General features: G+C 42.0%; 1 protein-coding gene across 1 annotated transcript in view; it reads right to left on the reverse strand.

Annotated features, from left to right (window-relative positions):
- The window catches only part of LOC132373787 (putative tetratricopeptide repeat protein 41), a 78,973-nt gene that overhangs the window by 50,687 nt on the left and 5,731 nt on the right, over window positions 1-22,555 (reverse strand). Inside the window, 3 exon segments of the mRNA XM_059937389.1 lie at window positions 8,918-9,118; window positions 10,716-11,157; window positions 14,340-14,500. Of these exon segments, the coding sequence (XP_059793372.1) occupies window positions 8,918-9,118; window positions 10,716-11,157; window positions 14,340-14,500 (804 nt within the window).

A 22,555-nucleotide genomic window follows, 5' to 3' on the forward strand; every position in this document is an offset into this window, starting at 1 on the left:
CCGGAGTTGTAGTTGGCAGTGTATAGCAGGTACCTGCCCCTCCCAGTTGAAAGATACTGGCAGGGAGGGCGGGGGGCTAGTTGAAAGATTCCAGGGAATACCCACCCAGGTGAAAGATACTGGGTGGGGGGGGGGGGCACTGGTTGAAAGATGCCAGGGTTTGCCAGTTGTAGGAGACTGAGTGGTCTGTGCTGAGTGGTTAGGTAAGAGGCTGATTTGATGCTTTTCCTCAAATTGGCTGCCTTAATAGAATTTGTCAGGATAAAAGTGAAGATATTACATGAGAGCTTTGCTCTGAAGAAAAGGGACAAGGTTCCTCCCGGCCGGTTACTGCTTTCTCAGGCGACTGAGAAATTTACGGGAGTGATGGACGCAGAGTCCTCATACCGTGCAGTGGTCCCATAGGGAAGGCCACTCATTAATTAAAACACTTGCTCGTGGGGGGGTGGGTTGCAGGATAAGAATTGGCCATTCAGGCCATCATCAAAAAATCTACCAACAATAAATGCTGGAGAGGGTGTGGAGAAAAGGGAACCCTCTTGCACTGTTGGTGGGAATGTAAACTGATACAGCCACTATGGAGAACAGTATGGAGGTTCCTTAAAAAACTAAAAATAGAACTACCATATGACCCAGCAATCTGACTACTGGGCATATACTCTGAGAAAACCATAATTCAAAAAGTGTCATGTACCACAAGGTTCACTGCAGCTCTACTTACAATAGCCAGGACATGGAAGCAACCTAAGTATCCATCGACAGATGAATGGATAAAGAAGATGTGGCACATATATACAATGGAATGTTACTCAGCCATAAAAAGAAACAAAATTTGAGTTATTTGTAGTGAGGTGGATGGACATAGAGGCTGTCATACAGAGTGAAGTAAGTCAGAAAGAGAAAAGCAAATACCGTATACTAACACATATATATGGAATCTAAAAAAAAAAAACTGGCTCTGAAGAACCTAGGGGCAGGGCAGGAATAAAGACACAGACGTAGAGGATGGATTTAAGGACACGGGGAGGGGGAAGGGTAAGCTGGGACAAAGTGAGAGAGTGGTATGGACATATATACACTACCAAATGTAAAACAGATAGCTAGTGGGAAGCAGCCGCATAGCACAGGGAGATCAGCTCGGTGCTTTGTGACCACCTAGAGGGGTGGGATAGGGAGGGTGGGAGGGAGACGCAAGAGGGAGGAGATATGGGGATATATGTATATGTATAGCTGATTCACTTTGTTATAAAGCAGAAACTAACACACCATTGTAAAGCAACTATACTCCAATAAAGATGTTAAAAAAAAAAAAAATTGGCCATTCAGCGATCTGAGCACCCACGGTGGTCTTAGGCTATAGAAGGGAGAAACCGAGACACGAAAGAGGGCTGGAACAACTCTAGGGTGGTGCCTAGAGGAGTTAAGCTCACAAGCAGCACACCGGCCACCACACACCTTCATTAGTAAATTTTATCCCTGACAAATTCAACTTTAAAATGGGAAATAGAACTTCTCAAACACAGAAACAAGGAGAGTCAGAAAGCCAGGCTCTAACACCTCAGCCAGGTTTATATTTGCAAGTACCTACTTAATCGGAGAAATTATACTAAAGGAGATCTCAATCTAAAATGGCCAAATAGGGCTTCCCTGGTGGCGCAGTGGTTAAGAATCCGCCTGCCAATGCAGGGGACACGGGTTCAATCCCTGGTCCGTGAAGATCCCACGTGCTGCGGAGCAACTAAGCCCGTGTGACACAACTACTGAGCCTGCGCTCTAGAGCCCGCGAGCCACAACTACTGAAGCCCGTGCACCTAGAGCCCGTGCTCTGCAACAAGAGAAGCCACCACAATGAGAAGCCAGCTCACCGCAACTAGAGAAAGCCTATGCACAATCGAAGACCCAACGCAGACAAAAATAAAATAAATTAAATAAATAAATTTATTAAATAAATAAAATATAATGGCCAAATTGGGGTTCTGCTGATATTCCAAAATTGCTATTTTTGTGCGCACCATTAGAAAAAGCCGCCCATAAGATCAAACAGACTGAATGGAATGCTTACTTTGATTGGTATCTAGAAGCTTCTAAACTATAAAAGTCTGCTAGCACTCTGTCTCTGACTCTTCCTCTCGCTCTGCTCCTCGCAAGTGTCCTCCTCTATCAGAACTGCCTGGCCCAGATGCTATGTCTTTTTCTCTTCCAACTCTTCTGCCTCCTGCTGCTCCCTCTTCCCCAGTAAAAGAAAAAAAAAAAAAAAATCAGAAGTGGTTATAGCTCCCTTTTAAGGAGAAACCTATTACAGGGAGAGGTGAACTGTTCTTGGTGTTTACGTATATACACACCCTGGACCCAAGCAGAACTTAGAGCCTTGGCTAAGGAATTTCCCGATCCAAGTCAGGATCCATTGGGATTTGCTAAGGAATTTGAATTAACTATCAGGACCTATGAGCCCGGGTTTTCAGGCCTGTATCAATTAATACAGCTATTAGTTTCTGAAAGCAAAGCAAGGGAATGGATAGAGAAGGCAGGATGGAAATGCCCCTTAATGGATTTTGAATCACATAGTCCAGAGGCTCGCACTGAATGCAAGGAATTAGCTCAGAAGTTACTCGAACTTATCCCAGAGCTTCTTCCAAAAACCATAGACTGGACAGAGATTCAATAGTGCAAGCAGAGATTGGATGAATAAATTCTGGACTATTATGAAAGGTTTGAAAGAAAAAAAAACTTTTAAGCAATATTCTGGCTTGACACCTAAATCATTCTCTAACCACCAAAATGATCCTTTGCTTAACTCTGCCTTTTTAGAAGGCTTAGATGAGGATTTGGCTACTCTAGTGGAAAGACACAATCTAGGGTGGTCTGCATTACATACAAACACCCTTGTTATACTGGCTGATCAACTTTTCAAGACCATAAAAAAAGAAAGAAAGAAAAGGGGTTATCTATGAAAATTATGAACCTTCAACTGTGCCAATTAAGTACACAATGCCAGTCGAAGATTAACGACACCTGTTTAGTTTCCAACCAGTAGAGGAAGCTAGCTTGAAGAATACATATGTATATATCCTCAGAATTCTGACCCTGAGGGAACAAGTCCTACTAGGAGAACCTGATTTTCTCTCCCTGTGCCTTGAGACCAGAGCTCTCAGGACCACTTATCTTATCTAGATCATCTCTAATTCCTGAGACTGAGAAAGAAAAAAAAAATAGGAACCGAAAAAAATTCCTTATTCCAACTGTTACTTACAACTAGTGAGTTTTACATTGTGATATCTGATTCATGACTAAGTTTAGAAAATCAAGCTATGAGATCTCTCATTGTGTTTGTCTGGATATACGTATGTCTCAGTTCGTGTCTTTGTCTTTGGATAATATTACTGAGGTTAATTTGTAAATGAGCTCTACTTAATTGGCTTAAAGAAAAGTAAGCACTTATAAATCAAACAATTCTAAATACAAAAGAAATTAAGCTAAATGAATTTCAGGTTCATGTGAACTGGGAAATAGTATGAAATTAATACCTGGTATTAATGTTTGTTTGTTGATCTAATTAATATAGACATGTCTTTAGAGTCATCAACATTAAGTATAATACTTTTATTATACCTAGGTTTAATATAAGCTAAATAAAATCTTGTTATATCTGTTACAAATTTGTCAACAAGGAAAGTAACTTGATGTGAAGAAACTTTTAAGGAAAGAAAATGTAAATGAGATAAGAGCTTTTAGATAAACTCTATCAAGAATAATAATGCTTTAGGAACGCCTATCTAAAATAGTCTCTCCAGATTCTGGTAACTTGAAATCCTAGAGTTGTGCTAAATTAAGTTAAGTGATGGAAGCTTATTGAATAGCTAGGTCATTCCCAAATCAAATAAGATACTGAAACATTAATTACTGAACACTGGCTTCCTTTTACAGAGAAACAAAAGGTATTTTGGACTATTAATGCATATATTTGGTGCCATGTTCTCTAAAGAAAGCAAAAGTTTTTACAAAATATCACTGTTATTTATGTTCACCAATCTACAGGATGCTGATGTAAAGGACAGTTCATAATTGCTTACTTCTTAGTTTTCACAAGAAATCAAGGTTTTAAGAGCTGAGGATTCTAATTTAAACATGTAATTAAAGCTAATAGAAATAATAAAGGAAACATTTCAGTACACAGTAGGAAAGTAGGATGTGTGTTTTCAGTAAAGAAGGTATGAAGAATGGAATTACATTTTATTAAGGGAAAAGTAAGTAGGTCTGACTTACAGGTGGCTGTTCCTGAATGGGAAAATAAAGTGATGGATACAGAAAGTGAGGAAAAGTTTGTGGAACGTGGACCCCGAGAAAAGAGTTTTGTGCATGGTCAGGATTGACTAAGGTTAAAATAAATTTAATTGAGTAAATGAATTGTAAAAGTAAGCTGGTGCAAAACTTGGATTTGGCTTTTCTCTCTGTTAAGAGGACAAGTTTTCTTAAGATGTTGAACTGCCTTTGATAACAGATTTTAAGTTCTTTACCTTTTAAGTGATCTGTTGTGTATTTGTCTTTGAAATCTTTTCTTGTTCCTTTGGCTAAGTGAATAACTGTTGTTTCACAGTGACCTATGATCCTACCTGAGTGTTCTAAACCCTTTTGATATTTTTTTTTGAAAAAAACTTCCTAAACCAAATTCTAATGAAGTCCTCTTGACCTCTAGCTAAATTTGGGATGCTTCAAAGGGCCCCTGAAACATCCCAAAGAGAGATATTAAACTAATTAGGTCCATTTGGTATGTTAAATTACATGGGAAGTATTGTCAAATGAGTAATAAATCTTCTTAGGTTATATTGTATGGTAAATGTTATTAATATAGATATCCTAGAAATTATATGGAGTTCCTAAAATTCTGATATGCCCTGGTAAAATGTTATCAGTCATAATTCTACTTATTATCTTAAAGTGTTGTATGTGACAGCAGTAACCAAGTTTCTTCGTCAATCGCATTGTAATCAGATTTTAAACATGCTTTCTTAAGTCTTTTGTCATTATAGACAGTTATGGTTTTATTCTGATGCCTTTGCAAAAATGCTTCCTCTTCAAGAAGATTTATAAAAAGGACTTTTGGATAAATACAAGTTTCTGACTTTCAGACCATAATGCTGAACTGGGTAAGAAATTAAAGAATCCTAATGAGAAACCTGATGGCTTCATAAACTGTTAACAAAAAGAGTTAGTTACATAAGACTGAGTGAACTGGTGAATATGGTTATAATTTATCTGGTTTCTATCCGAAAAATTACTGGTTTAAATCTGTGTTTTCCAGGTATAAGAAAACCTTTCCCTCAAACTAATTATGACTTCCAGTAGTTTGGTAAATTATACCTTTGTAAGCAGAATTGAAACATTTATCTTTTTTCTCTATCTGCTCCCTCCAGAGATTGTAAACCCTTAGGTTCCCGGAAGCTTTATCAGATAAATTAGGAAGGCGACTCACTAACAGGTACAGAAAACTCAGGTATTTCAGGAACCTTAAAAAGGGAGTAATTCACCAAGATCTGTCAGGCAAAATCCGTGATAAGTCCTTGGCGTGACTTTTCTAGCCCTGAGAGGTCTTCTAAAAGTTCAGTCTGAGACTCCTTGTAAAAGTTTCAGCAAAGCAAAAAGCATATATGACCAATTATAGTTATATAAATTATCAAGCCAAGTTTTTGAGACTAGACTTATCTTGCAAACAAATTAGTCTTAATTTGGTTATACTTGGTAGAAATGAGGGTAATTTTAGAAAGAGAAAGATGTTTCGGTGAATGTTAAATCCCAGTCTTGTTAATGGAGGTCTGTATTTACTAAGACTCACTTCCTGGACAGTTCCTTGCTGTTACATTATATTAATGTAAAGTTTAATTGAATTATTAAAAGGGCACTCTAAGTTTGTTTCTGAAGCTTATCTCAGTAATCTATCTTTGGACGAAGATCAGATGCCCCACGACCTGCAACCAGGGGATTATGCATACTGGAAAAGACATAATTTAAAATACGATCTCCAACCTGGATAGAAGGACCCTTATCAGGTACTCTTAACTAGCTCATACACAGCAAAACTGAAGGGAATTGACTCTTAGATTAATTTCCAATTACAAAGGGTCCTGGCACCAGACTCGTCTATAGAGAGGACTGCTGACCTCAAACTCACCTTAAAACGATGCTCAACAGAGGAAACTACACTCACACCAGGACGAGAAGAAGACATCAGAAGCAGACAGCTGACCCAAGATGCTGGACCTGATTCGTATGATCATTTATAATGTTTTCTTGACTTCTTCGACCTTTGCATATAAATCACGTTTTTCTATCATGGACACGATCCTATGCTAGTTTTAAAAATCAATCCAATTGTTGGGTTTGTGGCCAATTATCTGTGTCTAGTACTTCTGGATTACTTTGGTGGATTTCTCCACTCTAAGGCTCTAATTGGATGGCCCTTAGGACTTTTTTATTTTATTTATTTACTTATTTTGGCTGCATTGGGTCTTAGTTGCGGCACGTGGGATCTTCGTTACGGCGTGCAGGCTTCTCTCTAGTTGTGGTGTGTGTGTTTTTTCTCTCTCTAGTTGTGGTGCACGGGCTCCAGGGCTTGTAGGCTCTGTAGTTGTGGCGTGCGGGCTCTCTAGTTGAGGCACGCAGGCTTAGTTGCCCTGCGGTAGGTGGGATCTTAGTTCCCCGACCAGGGATCGAATCCCTGCCCCTCTGCATTGGAAGGCGGATTCTTTACCACTGGACCACCAGGGAAGTCCCAGGACATTTATTTTACTTTATTTTATTTTATTTATTTATTTTTGGCTGTGTTGGGTCTTCGTTGTTGCACGCGGGCTTTCTCTAGCTGTGGTGAGCGGGGGCTACTCTTCGTTGCAGTGCGCGTGCTTCTCATTGCGGTGGCTTCTCTTGTTGCAGAGCATGGGCTCTAGGCATGTGGGCTCAGTAGTTGTGGCTCACAGGCTTAGTTGCTCTGCGGCATGTGGGATCTTCCCGGACCAGGGATTGAACCCGTGTCCCCTGCACTGGCAGGCGGATTCTTAACCACTGGACCACCAGAGAAGTCCCAGGACATTTATTTTAGAAGAAAGAAAGTTCAGTCCTGTTCAGGCTACTCTTGATATTGCTAGATGGGATCCCCTCACCTACCCAATTAATAATACCTGTTCTGACCCTGGCCATAAAAATGAATTTTCCCCTAAAGTTACTCAAACTCAAGCAGAGCAACAAGCAAAATTTCAGCCAACGAATAAAACCACCCACAATTATGGGATGGATTTATGTGGTTAACACCCGGCTATGGTCATTTAAGTTCTAAGGCCCCCCCTTTATCTTGGGAACAATTAAATTATACTAAGGATAACCAGGCTAGTAACACTAGGAAATTGGGCTGGGAGCCTTATGGACAGTGCCAATATATCATTTCCCTGAAAGATAAGGATTGGTACAGAATAGACTAAGTCAGGTGACCTGAGGATATACTGGGCTGCGCCTAATGGAAGTTCTTGGCTTAATTCTTACTTATGACTTTAATAATACTGCTAGCTATATTATTTGTATTTTGCCTGTTTTACAAGATTGTTGTTTCTTACATTACCAAATGTGTGACTGAGCCTCCAATATATATAGTTTTATATGAGATCAATGATTGTAATAGTGTAACTCTAGAAATCGGAAGATACAACAAGAGGGAATTTTCCTGCACCATAACAGATTAGTAAGACAGGTGGTCCAGAGTCCTTATTTACTGTTAAAAGACCTAGTCCAGTCATAGCACATTTAGTGGCCTATTAGAGAAATCTTTGCCAGACCTAGGAATGAACCTTCCTAGCACAGTGGGACGAAATGGTCATGAAATGCCTCTCAAAGCGTGGTCGAATTTATGACCATGATGGGGCCCTGTCTACTACAAATTGGCACTTGCCACTGGCACTTGCCATCTACCTCTACAAGAATTAAATCATAAACTGCTTCAGCTGCTGACTTCCAAAACCCCCTGAAAGGAGTTCAGGGTGGAGAGCAGAAATGAGGCACTCAGTGCTCTAGGAAAAATTGGCAGAACAGGTCTTCAGATAGTCAGATATTTTCAGGAGCCAATTTTATGAGCCCAATTCTTGTATCTCCTCATATCTAGAAAAGCACTAAAATCCTTCACGGTGATGTCTGGTCCTCATGACTAGCAGTAACCTTCATGAGACTAGCAGAAATCTCCTGAAAAAAATATGTGCTTGATTACATGTACTCCCCCCTCACCAAAATCACATATATACTGACCTTCCCCCCTACCTCTTCAGAGCAGTTTCTCAGAGCTATCTGAAACGCTGTCTCCTGGGCTATAGTCCTCATTTTGCCCCAAATAAAACCTAACTCACAACTCTCATGTTGTGCAGTTTTTTTAAGTCGACAGTTATCACCTACATTGTCACAACTCCATCTGTGTCAGCTACAGTTACAAATTGGCAGCCTTGCCAGTTATGACACTTAGCATTTCTGCTGAACAGTCTTTATTAAGATTTCCAACATCAGATTTGCACGTATGGGTGTGAGAGGGTTTTCTGTAGGATTGCTGTCCTGCCACACATTCACACACACGTGAGCCAGCCACTCATTACTCACCTGACTCTCAGATTTTTTCCACTGTAGCTGGATTTCCCACTGGATGAACCAACTCTAAAGAGATCCTTAAGACCATGGAGAGAAATGACAGCAAGGTCTACCATTCAAAATTGATTTCCTATGCTGGGATTGGGGAATGAGCCCCAAATACCCACGATCTTTCAGCAGAGGCAGCTGTTCAGACCCAGCTGCACAAGCTTCCTGCGAGGTTTAACCAAGCTCTTCCCGTACCTGTGGCTGAGCTCCCTGGGCCTGAGTGGGTCTCAGTGGGCAGCACTGGGAGGAAGAAAGTCACCTGGAAAAGGAGCAGTCCCTGGAGGGGAGGACGGGGCTTTCCTGCACAATCCTGGAGGCGTGAGGATAGCCAAGGGCACAGCCGTGGGTGGTTCTCCCTGAAGGATTCTTCCCTGGGCACAGAGACCTTGTTTCCACCTCCTTGCAGGTGGAGGAGGGCACAGTAAACTTGAAGTTAACTTTCTTTGCAGAAATGCAAACTCTAGAGCAAAACAGTGGGACAGGATGATATGCTGCAGCACCAAACCACGTGTCTTTCATTCCCAGCATCTTCTGCTTCTCTCTCCGCAGCCCTACCTCCCCATCACTGCTGCATTCTAATTCACTTAGAAGAAGGTTGTTACAGCAGAAATGAAGAGAGAAAAACTCACGTTTCAAGAGACTTCTGAAGCTCAACGTAGAGCCAATGGCTCATGAGAACAAGCTTGGGCTCTCGAAAGCCTGATTGTTGAATATCAAAAGACAGATTCCTGGCCAACTCCTGGAATAATTTTTTTTTTAACCACAAACAACAGACTCAGACAATTACAGGAAGATCTAAAGATTTTTTTTTCCCACACAGGAAAAGAGATTTTGCTGAACTCAGAAAGGTGTTAAAAAAGAGACAGAGACACAGAGAGAGAGAGAGAGAAAGCAATGAAGTTGCTTAAGTGGGTTTCTGAGAAGGGGCCTGTGCCCTCCCCTGAACCCAAGGTAGCTTGCAGAAGGGAGAGATTGGCTTCTGGATGCTTCTGAGACCCAACAGTAGGGAGGACCTGAACTCTGCTTCCCATCGGAAGCCTGGAAGGCAGCAGCTTTGCAGATTTCCCAATGCCACCAGGAAGAACCAGAGAGGAGAAATGGCTGTGGGGACAATGGGGGAGACCTATAGGGCCTGGGCCTCCAACTGGTGCAGTGAGTGGTGACATTCTCTGTTGGGAATGTTGAGTACCTACAAGACTGTAGGCTCAAGAAGAGTACAGAAGGGAGCTGAGGGGTGCACGTGAGGATGAGGGAACATGGCAGCAGATGGCAGCACAGATGGAACAACCCAAGAACAGATGGGACCACAGGAATCCCCGAGGATGCCAAAAACGGGGGCACGTCGGTGTCTGTGGACCATGTGGAGCCACGACCACCTTGGTGGAAGATGACAGGAACAGATGACAACCAAGGACACCCAGCACCAAGGCCCTCAGATCTAAGCACAACCCAACAGGGACACAGCAAGGTCACAAAGCCTCACTTGACTGAAAAAGATCCTGAATTGACTGAAAACAAAGTAAACTGATGAGATTAACCTGAATTAACCTAGTTTCTGCCATCAGTGGGACTGTAGGCTCAAAAGAGAGATTAAATTGAAGTACAGAAATAATAAAGGCTCATTCCTTAGACCCCTGAGAAATGTGACTGAAATTTGTACTTAATACATTTCTGCTTACGATCAATACACACAGCTCCCTAGATAGGGCTGCCAGATTTAGCAAATAAAAATATAGAGCCTCCAGCTAAATCCAAATTTCAGGTAAACAATAAATCAATTTTTGGCATAAGCATATCCCATTGAATATTGGGCATATACTTATACTCAAGATTATTTGTTACTTATCTGTAATTCAAACAATTTTTAGTATAAGTATTTCCCATGCAATATCTGGGATTCACTTATACTAAAAGGTTATTGGTTGTTTATCTGAAATTCAGATTTAACTGGGCAGCCTGTACTTTCTCTGATAATCCTCTCCCTAGACCCTCCTCCCCAGGTGGAGTCTTTCTCCCTGTGGAATCGTACCAGGTTGTTAATACTGGCTAATACCTACCTTCTCCTGAAGCCGCGGCGTCTGAATTTGCCTTTTTTTGTTTCAAAGTCCAACTATAGTCTTCAGTCCAGTGTTTCAGAATCAATTCCCAGAGCTCCTGAATGGGGACCACCCCCAAGTACTCCTTCAGACACTGAAACTCATTTCGGTAGATTCTGCATTCTTTCAGTTCATTTGCCAGCACTGTGAGTTTTAAAGGACTCAGGTTTGGTTTTTTCCTCAAGCTGTGTTTGCTCTGTCAGAAGGGGTCTTCGCTGGGAAGGGGGAGATACTGTCTAAAGATATGTAGTTTCACTTCTTCATCTTCTGTGCTGATGAGCTCCACCGTCCTCGCGTCTGGGCAGGCACACAGCGACTTGTAGGACAGGCTGGAGGAGACAGTGCTCATGATAAACCTGCAATGACGAGACAGCGAGCCTGGCAGCCAGGAAAGGTCTTTTGCCTGATGGAAAGAGTCAAAGACAGTTGAAAATGTCACGACTTTAAAACTACTTTGCTGATGGTTTTTAAACTTAGAGTAGGTGGTGGAGAAAAAGGACCCTCCTACGCTGTTGGTGGGAATGTAAATTAGTGCAGCCACTATGGAGAACAGTATGGAGGTTCCTTTAAAAACTAAAAATAGAGCTGCCATATGATCCAGCAATCCACTCCTGGGCATATATCTGGGGAAAACCATAATTCAAAAAGATACATGCACCCCAATGTTCACAGCAGCACTATTTACAATAGCCAAGACATGGACGCAACCTAAGTGCACATCAACAGATGAATGGATAAAGAAGACATGGTACACATATACAATGGTATATTACTCAGCCATAAAAAAGAATGAAATAATGCTATTTGCAGCAACATGGACGGACCTATCATACTAAGTGAAGTAAGTCAGAGAAAGACAAACATCACATGATATCACTTATATGTGGAATCTAAAAAAATGATACAAAGGAACTTATTTACAAAACAGAAATAGACTCACAGACATAGAAAACAAACTTATGGTTACCAAAGGGGAAATGGGGGGAGGGATAAATTAGGAGTTTGGGATTAACAGATATATATTCCTATATATAAGATAGATAACCAACAAGGACCTACTGTATAGCACAGGGAACTATACTTAATATCTTGTAATAACCTATAATGGAAGAGAATGTAAAAATACATATATATATATACACACACACATATAGATATATGTATAACTGAATCAGTTTGCTGTACACCTGAAACTAACACATTGTAAATCAACTATATTTCAATTTTAAAAAAATTTTTTAAATAAACTTAGAGTAGGTGGCATATAGGGTAAGTGTTAGGGTTACAATTATTAACAGTACCTTGGATAGCAAGCAGTATGGTGGTAAGACAACACCAATTCACACTCCATAGAACCATACTGACTGACCTATCACCTATCTATTACGAATTTGATAGTACAAATGCGGACTCTAAAAAGAAGCTCCTACAAGCAAGTACTTTAACAAAATCACAGAGTTCTGAAGAACGACCTACAGTGATGAACAGAGTAAAACCAAGAAAGTTCAAATTGAACTATTCAATTGAAAAAGAAGACACTTTTATGCTGAAGAATTGTTGCTTTGGGCAGCAATACTATCATAAGTTAAATGGTTTTATTTTGGAATAAAAGAAACACCAAATAAGATCTTTCCAGATTCCTTTAACAGGCTTTCCCACCCCTCTTTGCCTAATAATAGCAACTATCATATCCTGACTACTTACTCTGAGCCAGGCACTGTGTTGAATGTGTCATCAGGTACCAACTGCATTAGGTACGTTTTTACATTTTCTGTATCTTATGTTATTTTGATATCTCTTGGGGGGGGTGGCTTACAGATCCAGGGAGAGATTGCTCCTCCCAAGGCCAGCCAATTCCTGGGAGTGGTGGACAGCTTGTTTGGAACATGCCTTCTATGTGCAGACCAGCCAACCCACAGCTATGCTCCGACCCACCTTATCTAACTCTCGCTCATCAAGCCAATATTTCCCCTGCCCTAAATCATCCCCTGGCCAGATACCAGACAACTAGGGAAAGCCCCTAAGCCCCAAAGCCCACTGGGATTATCCAAACTAGCCAATCCTAGACTGTTTCTCTGCCCTACCTTGCCTTTCCCATGAAAACCCAAAAAAAGGCTTTGGCCTCAGCTTTCCCCCAGCTCCTGTCTTCTGCCTCCTGACCACCCTGATACTTCCCCCGGGGGCCCTGCGAGGCGAGGCATGTCTCCTCTCCGGAAATGTAAATAATACATTCTTTTTTCAACACCATTGGTTTGTTTTTCCATGCCATCACTCAGTCATCCCTCTATAACTTAAATCCCGGGTATAATTTTAATTCATTAACTCATTCAGTCCTCCTAACAACCCTCTAGAAAGGCAGAGGAGGAAACTGAAGCACAAAGGGCCTAAATGTCTCATCTAATTCATTCTGATGGGAAGCGGCAGAGCTGGGATTCAAACCAAGGGTCCTCACCACTGCACTGATGGCTCGGGGAACTGCCTGGACAGTCCCTCCTCCTCCTGCAGAGCTCCGCCTGTGGCCCCTCTTCCAGGAAGCCTTCTCCAAAGGTCAAGTGCCTTCATTAGAGGCCCTCACGCTACTACATACTGATCCCTGGCAGCACACATCACAATTGTAATTTTATACTTACTTGTGTGATGATAATATTAGTATCTGCCATTCCCTGCGAGAATGAAAGCTCCATTTCTTTGCAGGGACCATGTCTGTCTGCTTACGGTGCTTTTCCCATACTAAACGGTCAATAATTACTGGTTGGATGTATGGTGGTCACCACGTATTGAATTAAAAAACAGATTACAACATAATATGGTGTGTAATTTCATTTACATGAAGATATCCACAGGAAAAAGAAGGCTTAACAGTGGTGAGGCTGTGAGTATATTTAATTTTCTATTTTCTTCTTCTTTACCATATTTCCTATGAGAAACATACATGACTTACATAATTTATAATTATGCATGTAGAAGTTTTAGAGAAAATGCTTCACAAAGTAATGACTGATGGTAAGAAGCATTAGAGGTTCCATTGATCCAATATTACTTCAAACAGAAGAAAAACTAAAGATAGCAACCCATCAATGGGATTTGGTATGTGCAAAATCAGTGTAGACAAGGCAGATCAAAATATACAACCTAAAGAACATAGTAGGGGCCCAATAAATGTCTGATCAAAGTATAAAATAGAGGGGCAGAACCGTGCAGGAGTGAAGGCCACAGTTTCTAGAACAAGGCTGCCCACGCCTGAATTCCAAGTCCACCATCATCTTAGGACCTTCTACAAGTCATCTAATATCTCCAAGTCCAGTCCCCTCTGTGTAAACAGGGATGATGATCACAATTTCTCTATCACAGGGTTGTTGTGAGAATTAAATGTTAGTATCGCTAAAGTTCCTAGAATGGTACCTGGCCCATTGTAAGTGTTATGTAAGTATTTGTTCCATAAAATATTCAGCAGTAACTAGCAGCAGTGCTGGCTGTACCTATAGATAGGCAATGCCATGGAAGGGTGCTATGTACATGCTAAATTAAGGGGTTTTCTTTTCATTTAATAGTAATAAAATAGGTATTATTTTAAAAAGAGATTACCTTCTCTCCTGAAATCCCATAAATGCCAACCAATTCTTCGATTCCATCTAGTACAAGTATACATGGCTTTACACTGATGGAAGCAATGAACACTTCTACAAGAAGTGAAAAGACCAAGATATTTGCATCTTCATTGAGAATATCAGTCTCAAGCTGGGTACCTACAGCACAGAAATGTGCTCAAATCAGCTGAAAATGTTTCCATCATTGCTAAAACATGTTAATGGGATGAGGCGGCAGAAGGGGTTGGGAACAATGAGTGCTACTCACAGCTGTACAGCTGACACAAATACTCATATGTGTGATTAGCAGCCTCAAAATATTCAGCCCAAAACAGGTAATGATATTTACCACCAGATGTCTCCTATATATTTTCAGGATTTTATATAAAAAAATATTTTGTATGATCCAAAGCACTACTATCACTTTCCAAAATGCAAATGTTGATCATCACAAAGAGTTGGATGGGAAGAAAGAGAAGTCGGGCTATGTGACCTGTGAAGCTTCAGCAGATCCTTAACATCAGGTGCCTGCTTAGGGGTCACGGCCACCACCCTGGGTGGTCCAGCAGTGCACACACACAACACCTCCCACCCACCACCTAGTCTCTTGGGTCCTGGCCCATTTTTAAACCTAACACAACCAGTCCTAAATTTCTCAGCCCATAGTAATGGACTCCAGAGCTTGGATTCTGGAAATTCCCAGGGAGAATTAAGTTATGAAGCAACAAAGAATAAAGGAAGTAATTTGAGAGGACCAACTTGCAGACTGTGATTAAGTGACATGGTAGCAGCAACCCAAAATTATAATCAACTATCTAATATTCTAAGAGCACTTTATTACATACAACTTCCGCCTTGCTTTTAATTTTCAAAAGCAATATCTTTCAAAGAAATTTAGGCATGTTAGGATCTAGAAAATCAAGCTATGCAAAGAAGCTGGAATGGATTAAGTTTCTCAGATGTATGAAGATGCTGTTAGAGTCATTGAGAGTAATTAGGTTTAACAAATATTTATTGGCTGCCTATTATGTACAAGGTTCTGTGCTAGATGCCTAGGAGATAGATGAGATAAAATGATCTATAATATAAAGTCAAAAGCTAAAGGAAGTGGAAATGGGGTCTGTACACACAGTTTAAGGCAGAATATGAGTCTGAAGGCTACTGGAGTTTGATGCAGACCCATCACAATAAAGAAAATCTTCATGCAGAAGACATTGGGAATGAGCCTCAGAGAATACACAGGTAGAGTTGAGGGCAAGGGTATCTCAAGCAAGACAAGGCAGAGATGAAGGCCTGGAGGTAGGAAATCCCACGAACATTCAGAAACCAGGAAGTCGCTTAGAGCAGTGGTACTCACCAGCGGCGTTCAGGGACTCTAGACATCCCACAACACAGCCAGTCACACACAGTGAAGCTCTGTCCCGGGGTCTGACTTTCAAACATGGTGTGTGTGGGGGGAGGGACTTTATAATCACTAATCTAGAAACAGCTCTATTTTACACATAAATGCAAAGTGCTTTTCGCGTGGGTTTAAAACACACTGAATTTTCTAAGAACGTAACTACCACGTGAGACTGATAGAAGCTTGTATGTTGTTTTGTCTGAAATGATACCAAGATTTGTTCACCATTGCAGAAAATCACACCCTGAGAGAATATTGCTCATGATGTTTGTGCCTTGAATACAGCACACCCACGTCAGTCTTGACCGTAGCTATTGCCTTCAGGGTCGTTTCCCACACAGAGGCAGGCACCAGCCTACTCCACCATGTCTTCTGTTGGAATCATGTCTGCGCGTTTACATGTTGAAATACATATTATTTTATAATAAATTACTTTCTCTTTGTCCTTTGTATTACAGTAGAGAGTTGCACTGATATGTTTATTGAGGTATAATTGACATGTATCATTATATTAGTTTCTGGTGCACAACATAATGATTCAATATTTGTATTCATTGGGAAAAGATCACCACAATAAGTCTAGCTACCATCCGTCACCATACATAGTTATAAACATTTTTTCTGGTGATGAGAACTTTCGAGATTTACTCTTTAGTAACTTTCAAAAATGCAATACAGTATCGTTAACTATAGTCACCATGCTGTACATGACATCCCCATGACTTATTTTATAAGTGGATTATTGATTTTTAAAGATATTTTTATATCAGAAAATGACCATAAAATCAATGACATGGAAGTCATATACGAATGTGAGATATAAAGGAGAAGGCATCAAAAAAGGCAGAGTTTCAGCTTGTGTCACACAATTAAAAATATTTTTCAAGAACGGGAAGAGAAAAATTAATCTTGATGCTTCATCCTTTGAGTTTAAAAAAACATTTAAAATATGGGCAATGGTGAGATGTCAGGCCTTCGATGACAGAATGTTAGAACAAAAGGGGTTCTTGCAGATCTTCTAGTCTCATCTAAACCCCTCGTGTCGCACATGAGGACACCTTGGCCTAGAGGTGAAGGGACTTGGACACACAGATCATCAGAAGCCTTTAAAACACTTATTTTTCTAATAGCTTTTCTTCAAACAACAAGGAATTATGTAAAGACGACTCCATTTGAGTTTCCAAGCTGTGTGGGTCAACATTTCTTGCGCAATCACAGGTAGGAGGTGTGGACTGTCTGTCTCACAAAACTGGTGTAGAGGTTAAGTAACAAAACGGAGGTGAATGAGCCTCAAAAAATATACACAGCTTGACAATCATAAAGTTTAATATCACTAACAATAATCAGCCAAAAAAAAATTCTAAGAAAAAAGTATTCAAGGATGATTCTTGTGGATTTCTATCCTTGTAGACGAAGGAAAACATTTGTGTTTTTAAAATCACATTGTGGGTGGTTAGAATGATTTCTCCTCAAAATGATGTTGAAGACAAAGTAAGTCAGCATCACTAGTATTGGAAAATGATCCTAAACATTTCTCTTTATTCTGGCAGAACAAAAACTGTCTCTACTAAATGACAACCGCCTGTTGCCTAATTTAAATGGTAACAGCTTAAGTGTTTAAACACCCAGTTGGGATAGCTAAATTAATGGGGAAAGAAAAAAAAGTTGATTGATGCAATTCCATACTACTTAGGAACAAAGTGGCTTAGTGATTGACTAACTTCTTCTCTTTTGGGCAATGTTGTCCTATTGTCTCTCATTATTCAATATGGATTTATTGAGAACCTTCTACGCGTCAGGCTCTGTGCCAGGCACTGAGTATGACAATGGCCAATAAAATAGACATGGTCCCTGAATGCACAGGACTATAGAGGGAGACAATAAAACGTAGAATGACAGGACCAGGTGTGAGTCACCCGAGGGCCCAGAAAGGCAAGCTGACAGTATTTGCAGGGAGACATCCACGTAAACTAGAATACACTGGGACTGGGGCTATCTTTGCCACCTGGTCAAAGTTAGGGGTGAGGGAGAGAGGCACCCATCAGCCCCCCTTCTAGAGAGGGTGACTTTAAATCGGGCTGTAAGAGATGAGAAGGATTTCCCTGACCTGAGGAAAGGGGAGGGCATTCCAGGAGAAGGGAACTGAGTGGGCAGACTCAGAGGGATGGACATGACTGTCTCCTCCAAGGAAACCATCCCCGTGGAGCAAAAGGCTGGAGAAGTCAGCCGAGCCCAGGGCACAAGGGTTTGGCAAGGGCTGCCAAGGATTCCTGCTAGTATTTCCACCCGTTCCACATCAATGATCTCTCTGCAGACTCTCCTGATAATCGATGCTGGCAGAGGACCCTGATGGAAGTCATCCAAAAGAGAGAAATGTCCCTCTGTTGGCTCAAAGGGACAAGACAGTGCAGTAATGAGGAGTTGGGGCTTTGAACACAACAAAGAACGGAGTTTGAACTCCCTGCTCTGCCCACGTGCAGCTGTGTGACCCAGCCATCCATCCCATCTCTTTATCTGGGACGATAATGCTGTCAAGGGCTTACTGAGAGCATTAAATGAGATGTCAATATTTTATGGTATGTGACACTTAATCATACCGTAAAATTTACTGACTAGCATTTTTTCCTCTTAAAAATTAAGAACCTGGCTATAGACTATAACATGGCTTGAAATGCTAAGTCTGCATGATAAGTTAAAATGGAAAATTTATAATTTGTGCTCCAAAAGCTTATTTAGAATTTTTCTTGCACTGTTTTGTATAATGCAGAATAATGATTTTATTTTTACAGCCTTGTAGATCCTAACATTTACATATCTTTATTTTCATATGCATAGTTATTTTACTTTAAATGACTAAATAAGCTATTTTATTTCAAACACAGTTGAGTTGGTTCTAATTATTGAACTGTCTATGCACTGTATGTAGCAAGCATTTTTAATCTATTGTGTACAAGTGGAGAGGGTAACTGTATTTCACAGAAGCGTAACTGTACTATTATATCAAGAAAGACCTCTTGGGGGCTTCCCTGGTGGCGCAGTGGTTAAGAATCTGCCTGCCAATGCAGGGGACACGGGTTCGAGCCCTGGTCCAGGAAGATCCCACATGCCGTGGAGCAGCTAAGCCCACGAGCCACGACTACTGAGCCCACGTGCTACAACCACTGAAGCCCGCGCGCCTAGAGCCTGCGCTCCGTAACAAGAGAAGCCACCGCAATGAGAAGCCCTCGCACCGCAACGAAGAGTAGCCCCCGCTCAGCAAAACTAGAGAAAGCCCACGTGCGGCAACGAAGACCCAACGCAGCCAAAAATAAATAAATTTTTTAAAAAAAGACCTCTTGGGAAAAAAAAAAAAGAAAGAGATGCTGATGAAGCCCTTAGCCACAGCACCTGGCACTCGGAAAGCCTTTAATAATTGGAACTCCTCGTTAGTCAGGGCTGCCGCCAGGGTCCGGAGTAACAGGGCGAGGAAACATGTAAGTAGGAAAAGCGGTGGCTCTACTTTGACCTTCTGTGAAGCCTGTCACAGCGGGGATGTCAGCTGCAGGGCAGGCAAGGGCACTTGGGTTGGGAGAGCTGGCTACGGGTGGGCGGGCAGCTCTCCTCTGCTAGATCCCTTTATCCTGGCCAGCAAGGGTGTGGACGGAGAGCAGAAATGGCAGCTTCACCCAAGGGCGTTTTAGCATCCCCACTAGGGAGGGGCCCAGGCTCACAGCCCACGCAGGAGCTGCAGCTGTGGACAGCTGAGGCGGGCACGGGAAAATGCTCTCTGCAAAGAAGCTGAATCTGCTCGTGACCTCCCAGGCCCAGCTGTGCTCTCAGCAGCCGCTCCTCCTCCCCTGCCCACGTCTACCTCCCCCGGGTGAAAGCCAGCTTCGTAGCCGAGGCAGTGACGCTAAATGATGCTGCAGCCAGCCGGCCCCGCTTGCCCCGGCTTCCTCCTGGGCTGCCGTGTAGCAAGAGCTGCAAACTCTGCTTTCCATCCTTGCTCTCCTTCGTCTAGGTAATGAAAAGGAGCTTCTTGTTTCTCTCAGCAGTCCCCCACTCCCTGCCTGGCTCACTGAGGAGTAATAATAATAACAACAATAATAATGGCAACTATGTGCCAGGGACCCGCTTAAGTTCTTTACGTGTATTATCTGTTAATCCTCACACAGCTTTATGTAGGTACTATTAATCCCATCCCCATTTTAGAGATGAGAAATTGAGGCACAGATTGCTGAAGTAAACTGCCCAAGATCACACAGCTAGTAAGTAGCGGAGCCAGAACTGAAGTTCAGAACTACAGCCTTTCCGGTTAACAAGGGAAGGTGTTGCCTCGCTGTCAAGTTCTCACAGGCTGTTCCTGATTTTATTTAGCTTTATCAGCTTAAAGGTCTGTTTGTTTGGAAGATGGCAGCTGTTTTGATTAGGAGCTTTCAGCGCCTAAAAAGACACTCATTAAAATAACAATTCACTTCGGAAATAAAATCATAATTGGGCGTGTGCAGTTGAGCTGATATCATCAGCTTGGCCAGACTGAACGCCTTTGGGATGTGCCTGAGCAGGGTTAGTAGCTTTCTTTTAGAACCAGGCATACCTGCTGCTACTGATTTTGATTTTACCCACTTGACACACCCTGAGAAATGCAACCACTGAGAACTCACACCCACGTGTTCACTTTATTTACTCACAGACAATGCCCCTCCACACACACACAGAAGGAAGCTCAAATATCTGTCCCTTCGTACAGAAATGATATACGTCCATCAAAACTCACCAGGGGCCTCACACGCTCACTCAGCACCCAGAAGCGCACATGGGTACAAGCCCCGGGTGAGAAGGGATGAATTCTCCAAAGCAGGCAGAGTCAGACACGTACAAACATGTAAATACACAGCAGTCACCTAATAATAATAATATCTAATTTTTTAAAATTAATTTTGTTAAGTGAAATAGGGAGCATTTTCTTTTTTTTAAATTTTATTTATTTATTTTATTTATGGTTGTGTTGGGCCTTCGTTTCTGTGCAAGGGCTTTCTCCAGTTGCGGCAAGCGGGGGCCACTCCTCATCGCGGTGCGCGGGCCTCTCACTGTCGCGGCCTCTCTTGTTGCGGAGCACAGGCTCCAGACGCGCAGGCTCAGTAGTTGTGGCTCACGGGCCGAGTTGCTTCGCGGCATGTGGGATCCTCCCAGACCAGGGCCCGAACCCGCGTCCCCTGCACTGGCAGGCAGATTCCCAACCACTGCGCCACCAGGGAAGCCCCAATATCTAATATTTATTGGTGCTTTCTATATGCTAAGCACTGTGCTAAGTGTCTTTTGTTTCTCATACCGTATCACAGTTCATCTCCTCAACTACCTATAAGACACGTTCTTTTTCTTATTATCCACATTTTACAAATGGGAAAATTGAGCCAGAGAGAGTTAAAATAACTTGCCCAAGATCACACAGCTAATAGAAGTGGTCAGGCTCCCCAGCTGCTCCTAGAACAGAGGTAGATCCCACATGATTGTTCTCTCTCCCCGTATATACCTTGTACCTTCAGTATCTCATGTCCAAAGCAGAACTCTTGATTCCCCTCGAAACCTGCTGCCCCATCAACGTTGTCCCACTTCAGTGAACAGCGCTCACCATCCATCTAGCTTATTTAAGTCCTTCAGGTATTTATTCAAATGCCCTTTTCTCAGTGAGGCTTTCCCAGACGACACTTTTAAAATCCTAACAGGGCTTCCCCGGTGGCGCAGTGGTTGAGAGTCTGCCTGCCAATGCAGGGGACACGGGTTCGAGCCCTGGTCTGGGAAGATCCCACCTGCCGCGGAGCAACTAGGCCCGTGAGCCACAGCTGCTGAGCCTGCGCGCCTGGAGTCTGTGCTCCGCAACGGGAGAGGCCGCGATAGTGAGAGGCCCGCGCACCGCGATGAAGAGTGGCCCCCGCTTGCCACAACAAGAGAAAGCCCTCGCACAGAAACGAAGACCCAACACAGCCATAAATAAATAAATAAATAATTAAAATCCTAACAGTTCTTATACACACACTGCCTGCTTTCTTTCTCTGATTGTTCTTCATAGAACGTACCATCATCAAACATTTTGTATTTTCTATTTAGTTAACTCTTTGTCTTCCTCCCCTCTCCAATAACAGGAAAACTCCATGAGGGTAAGGACTTCTGTCCACTTTGTTCACTGTTGTATCCCCACTGGCACATAAGGTACTCAATTAATATCTGGGGAAGGAGGGAAGGAAGGGAGGGAGGGAGGGAGGGAGGGAGGGAGGAAATTTAATTCTGTGAGTGGAAGAGGTGGGTAGATACGTAGGCAAGACTATACAGGATTTAGATTGGAACAAGAGAAAAACAGCCACATGGGCAGAAGACAGAATAATTTAAAATTTTTCTGAATGAATTTCAAAGTTTGATTCCATTACCATAGCTTTTGTACTGTAATTCTGTGATGAAGTAATATATCACCAACATGATGTCACTGCTTTCACAGGTGCTGCCCACAAAATGAGGGGTCAGCAACACATTTGGATGTTTCTTTCTGAAATAGTTCACCCAGTTGGCAATCAGACTGGACTTCCCACGACCATGTTCTCCAGACAAGAGCAAAATAGACTTGTAAGTTGGAAGAGGATTTATTCTGAAAAATAAAGACAGAAAATGTAGTCAAGAATAATTACAAATAAAGAGAGAGAGGGAGGGAGAGAAGGAGGGAGGGAGGGAGGGAGGGAATGAGGAAGGGAGGAAGGTAAAATATTCCTGCGTACGTTTGTCTCTAAGAGATAGGAAATTCTAGTCTCTCAACTGTGACCTCAGTTGGCTCCAAATAAGCC

This window comes from Balaenoptera ricei, chromosome 10 (assembly GCF_028023285.1).
Source record: "Balaenoptera ricei isolate mBalRic1 chromosome 10, mBalRic1.hap2, whole genome shotgun sequence".
Lineage (NCBI taxonomy): Eukaryota > Metazoa > Chordata > Mammalia > Artiodactyla > Balaenopteridae > Balaenoptera > Balaenoptera ricei.